A 6,559-nucleotide genomic window follows, 5' to 3' on the forward strand; every position below is an offset into this window, starting at 1 on the left:
CGTGCGGGGCCGTGACCCGGCGTGCGGGGCCCGGGGGTGGCCTGAGGGCAGCTGGTCTCACGGGAGTGCCCGTCCCGGAGCTTCGGGATCGCTGCTGGTTCCAGGGAAGCCCAGGTCTCTTCCCGGGCTGAAGCGGCGTGGAAGGAGAGGTCTGGTTTTCACACCATGGTGTGTGAAGGAGCCCGTCGCCCCGCGCTCCGTAAGCGAGGAGGGTTCTTGCCCCGCAGCTTTGGCTGAAACGGGTTCAGTTCTCTTCCCCTTCCGAGTGCCCGTCCCGGAGCTTCGGGATCGCTGCTGGTTCCAGGGAAGCCCAGGTCTCTTCCCGGGCTGAAGCGGCGTGGAAGGAGAGGTCTGGTTTTCACACCATGGTGTGTGAAGGAGCCCGTCGCCCCGCGCTCCGTAAGCGAGGAGGGTTCTTGCCCCGCAGCTTTGGCTGAAACGGGTTCAGTTCTCTTCCCCTTCCGTGAAGGACTCCGCGTTAGGCCAGCCCAGGAGTTAATACCCAGCCGACATCCCTTGGAACCCAAACATGTTAGCCTACACTGAAAAAAACAACTTTAAGAATTTACTTTCACGCTTGGGTGAAAGGCTGAGCCGAGCAGCTCCCAGCAGCAGGTATCTGCTCCGACTTTGCACGCTGGAGGAAGGAAGCAGGCAAATAAATTCGACCACGTGGGTTGGTCTTTTGTCTCGGCTGTGGTTGTTTCCTAACTTAAGACGTGTGTTTTGCTCACGTTTGTGAGCAGCGCTAGCATGGGGGGGCTTAACCAGAGGCAGTTTCCTCGCCAGGAACTACATTTTGGGTGCATCCAGTAGTTGCATTTTGGGGTTTGGCTTGAACTGCCTGGGTTTGGAGGGTGTTGGAGGTTGGTTGGTTTTTGGGGCAGTTTGGTTTGTTGTTCTTTTTTTAAAGAAAACATAACAGATGAGTCTTTCTGGAAGGAATTTGTGTTCATGTTCTGTGTTTCTCTTGAGGTTTTGGTTTTTTTTTCTTGAGGACAACAATGATCAGAGGGGCTGGAGCAGCTCTGCTCTGGAGACAGGCTGAGAGTGCTGGGGCTGTTCAGCCTGGAGAAGAGAAGGCTCCAGGGAGACCTTAGAGCAGCTTCCAGGGCCTGAAGGGGCTCCAGGAAAGCTGGGGAGGGGCGTGGGACAAGGGCAGGGAGGGAGAGGACAAGGGGGAATGGATGAAAACTGGAGGAGAGGAGATTGAGGTGAGACATGAAGAGGAAATTGTGGAGTGTGAGGGTGGTGAGAGCCTGGCCCAGGTTGCCCAGGGAAGCTGTGGCTGCCCCATCCCTGGCAGTGTTGAAGGGCAGGTTGGATGGGGCTTGGAGCAACCTGGGCTGGTGGGAGGTGTCACTGCTCATAGCAGGGAGGTTGGAACCTTTAAGGTCCCTTCCAACCTTGACCATTCTGTGATTCTATGAACTCTGCTGCCTTGGTGCAATTAGCAAAGAATGGTAATATTAGCAACTCACTTGGGAGCGAGGTGCTGCTTTTTTCTTGCTTTGCTTCTTGGCACTATGTGCTTTTGTGAAATTCCAAATACGCTTAATCTTGATGACCAACATTTCTTTATGAACAGAGTTTGCTTGTCTGCATGTCTTTATTTTAAAGTTCTGTCTCTTATAAATTCAGGTGTTGGATTACCATGGGTGTAAAATAAGTGACCCGTACTGCTGGCTTGAAGATCCTGATAGTGAACAGACAAAGGTAACTGTTCTTTTTATGGAAATGGCTGTTTTTTATAGAGTGTGCATGGGTACTCTGGTTTTGAAGGGCCTGCCAATACTTTTTGAAGACTTACATAGTGAGTGTAGGTAGGAGTGGTTCACGTCACACCTTATAGTGCCAAGATTGTATTGTACCTTTGTGTTAATGAGAGAAAGACTGGAACACTTGGTATAACCTAGATCACAGAACTTGGAAAATGAAGGCCTTGTTTATCTTGCACCCAGTTTTCTTAGGCCATTCGAGTGCTCAACCTGGTGGTGTTACACTGAAGAGGAACACTGATTTTAGAGAACTTGATCTGCTGTCCTAAGTACATCTAAATAGAAAATAATTAAATAGAAACGTGTGGAAAGAAAACTTTTGTCTTTCCTTCTTTATACAGTGACAAGGTGTGTGGATGCTTTCTTTTTTTACCCCTGTTAAAAAAAAATAAACAAAACAAACCCAAAACGTTTTCCTCCTGAAGTTAGCCTTTGTTAGTGGCTTTTATTAGAGATGTTGCAGTGTTTTCAGCCTGTAATCCGGTATAGCTGGACTGTGCTGCTGGAAAGGGTCTTTTGCTGAGGGAGTTTCACCTGGTTCACTGTAGGGTTAACAGGACTGGGACTGAAAGAAATTACCTACAACAGCTATAAGTATAAAGAATCCTACTCCTTTTTCCTGTGGCTCATCCAAACAATCTTGTGGGGCTGCTATAGTTAGCAGCTTACAAACTAGTGAACATAGAAGGGTGGTGTGTTTTTTTTTTGTAATTGTTTTAGTTAGGTATTTTTGCAGTAAGAGTAGAGTGCAGATGGTACTGTACCTGATCCACTGTAGTTTGCAGGTTTCCATTAAGTTAGGCAGTTCTGTGGTTTCTCTCTGCCCTCCCTCCTCTTTCTTGCACTGACCTGGATGTCTCTGTCTCTCCCGTGCATGGGTACAGCCATAACAAGGTGATGTTCTGGAGGGGAAGCCTCTGGTGGATTAGTTTTCTGTTGACACACGTTCTTAATCTAGGTCGCCCCAAGGCCACATGATGGTTGGATTTAAGATGGCTCAAGAATGTGATCTTTCCTTTTCTGGGCAGCCCACAGCCTACTTTTAATTAGGTGAAAGTCTCAAATAGGTCTAGAAACTTCACAGCCAGGTCACCAGGATGGTCTTATTCTACATGTAGTGTATATATCTGCTATAAAATTATTATTGAAATCTGCAGGTGGCTAAGCAGGACTTTTTCCTGTCACATGCACAGTCCTAGAGTTGGTTAAACCCATCAACAAGCCACATCCTCGGTCTCCTGTGGAAAATCTGCTGTTCAGGGAGTATGCACTTACATGTTCAGGATTTAAGTGCTTTGCTATATCTTTTTTTCCTTGTATGTGCTTGGTTGGAGTAGTCATGCACAGGTACAAGCAAAGAAAGCTCCCTTCTCCACGTACACATAAATAAAAACTGAGCCATTGATCAGATGAGGAAGTTCCCACCTCACTTTGGAGAGAGGAAGTCCAGAAGCTGTGTTGATGCTCTGCTACTCTGGCCATTTGAGACATTTAAGACAGACTGAAGAAGTGTCCACAGAACAGTTGAAATGTTGTTCTACACTGGTGGAACACTTCTAGTGATGACTTAGTCCACAACTGCAAAGCCATGCTTTTACTGATGTTTTGGGTTTGGCTTGGTTGGACTTTTTAACTTCTTTAACTTCTTTTTTTACATTTTGTGGTAAATAATCTCTTAATTAGTCTTTAGAAAGCAAAGTCTTTTGCTACTGTAGGTGTGTCCATCATATACAGAACCTTAACTTACAGCATGGGCAGTCATGGTAGCTTGTTTCAGGCATGAGGGATGGACAAGGGATGAAAGAGCCAGGATCGTGCAGCATACACAATTGAATTTTGTGGTATTATGAACAGGTCTATGTTTGGATTAAGACTAGAAACTCAGAACTACAGTTAAATGGGCTTGTTGTTATAATTGACCAGTGTTTCATTCACATGTTTTGATACCTTTCCAATTGCACTTTGAATTTTTTATTTGCAAAATACTAACATAAGTGGCAGAGGCAAGGCACCAGAAATCTGCTTAGTTTTCTTTTGGAGTACTTAAAGGTGTGTGCCCTCTTGCTGGAGTTCCATTGAACTAAACTTTTACTGAGAAGAGAAATAGGAAGATTTTGGGAGTAACCATTCAACTGTCAATACCTTACAGGTTAATAGCAGTGACTGGTAATGCTAAAACAGTTTCTGTCCTAAGACTTCTCCTTGGAAAGTATCCTGGGAGTGGGAATCATTATCTTGAGAGAACTGATTAGTGGTGTATCAGAAGCTGATGAATTGTAACAAAGTGTGGCTAAATAATTGTCTGCCATGTGGTTCTTAGATGAAATTTAGTTACACTTTGTTTTTTTAAAATAACAGTTGGTTTGTTCAAGTAACGGCCAAAAAAATCAGCCTTGAACATCCCTAGTGTTAGTACAACACTTTAGAAATTCTGTTGCCTTTCAAATTATCCTATTTTCTGAGATACCCATAAGCATATGTCTTGCGTGGGTCTTTACTCTGTCCTTTTACTTCTGCTATCAAATTCTGTCCTGGTTCAAGGCTTGTGATAGATTGTCACATGGAGATTTCTACAATCAAATGAGAATCTTTCTCTATAGGGTCATAAGATGTAGAGAGTTACTGCTAGCCCTGTAGCCTGGGTGGCATATGTTTGGCTCAGCATGGCAGATGGAATTGTTTGCTGTGAGAGTTTCTGCTGACAACATCTGTTCCTGTACTTTGCCCTGAGCAATATTTCAATTATGTATTACTTTTTTGAACATGAGTGTGACCTTATGCTCAAATGTGTAAGAGCAGAGAGTTTCCAAACTGGGCTGGATTCTCCTCAGTGGAAACCTGTAATTCCTGCCTCCTTTTAGAGACAGTAGTGCCATTCCTTTTTACAAATAATCTGGGAATATTTGGTGCTTCCTGAGCAGAAAGGGGAAAAATGTATTAAGTTCCCGTAAAAGCAGAATTACTAGTGATTCAGTTGTGACTGCAATAATTAGTATGTCAGCATGCTCCTGTGCAATGAATGCTTGTAAAGAAAAGTTTGTGTCTCCTATTTCAATACCAGTAATGAAAGCAGATGATGTGATAAGATGTGACTGTGCAGTTAAAAATGAGTAACACTCAGTTCCACTGTACCTTGCAGCAGTGTTACCATTTTGGTGGCATTATTGAGAAAAAAAATATCCACAAAAAGCACCTGGAAAGTGCTTTTGCCTGTCCAGTACAATGTCTTATACATGTTTTTATAAGCCTTCTTTTTCTTTTTTTTCTGAAAATGTCACAGCACTTAAAGTAGCATGCCTTGTCTAAGTTTTTGTGGTCTTTGAAATTTTTGTATGTGGTCTTTGAAATTTGTTTGTTTCCATGTAGAGAAAACAAATCGGGATACACGTAGTTCTTGGGTAGTTTTTATTATGTTCTTTCATGATCTGATGGTGGAGGGAACAGTTCTAGCAGTGCAGTGTGGTGGCTGCCTGTCGTTTTGACTCACCACTGGGATGTGCTGTGCAGCCGTGCTGGGTGTTAAAGCTGTGCCAGAGTGATCCTGTGCTGGGTGGTAAAGCTGTGCTAGAGTGATCCTGTGCTGGGTGTTAAAGCTGTCTGTGCCAGAGTGATCCTCAAAGGGAGAACAGAAGAAAAAAAAAAAGCCCCTTCCTTGGCAATACATTCCCATCTTTCCTTTTTCTCAGGGGGTTATTTCCTGATTTGATCCTCACTGATACGGAGAGTGTAACTTTGATTAAAGATCCAGCTGTCATCATTGTTAGCCTGCTGTATCTGTTCATTTTCAGTGATGTAGTGCTTGCTTTCTTGTGTCATCCTTGAGTGTTGACTTGTGTGTAACCAGCCCAGTTCTTAAACTAATATGTTTCAGCACGTAGCCAAGTGCTCTTAGGGAATTACTAATTCTGCACTCAGATGTTTAAAGCTTATCAGTTTCTGTGTGCTTTGCTAGACATGAGCAAATACCTCTCATGAGGTGACTGACCATAATTAATGCACTTTCTCCTTCACCCTTTGGCCTGACAAGTCTCTGAAAACACAGCTTGGCATGTAATGCAGCTCTTGGCCATGCACTGCTGTGTCAGCGAGACAAATGGGAGAGGGAGTGTCCTTCTGCTTCCACTGTGTGCTCATTTCTCACCATGTGAAACGTCTGTTAAATGCTGCTGAGTTTCATGTTCTGTTCTTTCCTCTTTTTCACCTGAGGAATTAGTAAACAAGAAAGCTAATAGCAACTGGTACATGTGTGCCAAGTACTCTATACAGCAGCTGGCTCTTCTGAAGAGCTGTGAAACACAAGTTGGGAATATGAATTGTAGCCCTGCAGTGAGGTGTAGCTCTGATGTCATACATGGATTTGCTTGCTGTGTGACAGATTAAGGGCAGGTAGAAACAATAGCTTCTTTCAAAGCAACTGGGAAAGAGACCTAGGTAAGCAAGAGATGAGTGGACAGGGTTTCAGAGTGGGTTCCAGGGGTGGTACTGCAGCCATCATTGTGACATCTGGCTGTGAATTAAAGTCACACATGCTGTCTCCTGTCCTCCTGACAAGAGGAAATGGGGTTGTCCTGGTTTGAGCCAGGATGAAGCCAATTTTTCTTTTTACTGATTTTTTTTTTCCTTCAGTGAGCTTTCTTGTAGCTAGCAACAGTGTGCTCTGCTAGGCTGATAAGACAGCGGAATGTTTTTCTAACTACTGAGGCTTCAAGGCTGCACCTGCACTCTGCCAGCTCAGACACTATGGGGAGATCTGTGACCCCCCCGTAGGAGGCTGAGTTAGA

General features: G+C 44.3%; 1 protein-coding gene across 1 annotated transcript in view; it reads left to right on the plus strand.

Moving 5' to 3' along the window:
* Positions 1–6,559, plus strand: part of PREP (prolyl endopeptidase) — a 159,364-nt gene that overhangs the window by 72,174 nt on the left and 80,631 nt on the right. Inside the window, exon 2 of the mRNA XM_010003868.1 lies at positions 1,642–1,716. Coding sequence (XP_010002170.1) covers positions 1,642–1,716 — 75 coding nt within the window. The remainder of the gene's footprint in view (positions 1–1,641; positions 1,717–6,559) is intronic.

The sequence above is a fragment of the Chaetura pelagica genome, unplaced genomic scaffold (genome assembly GCF_000747805.2).
Source record: "Chaetura pelagica isolate M959 unplaced genomic scaffold, ChaPel_1.0 scaffold128, whole genome shotgun sequence".
NCBI lineage: Eukaryota > Metazoa > Chordata > Aves > Apodiformes > Apodidae > Chaetura > Chaetura pelagica.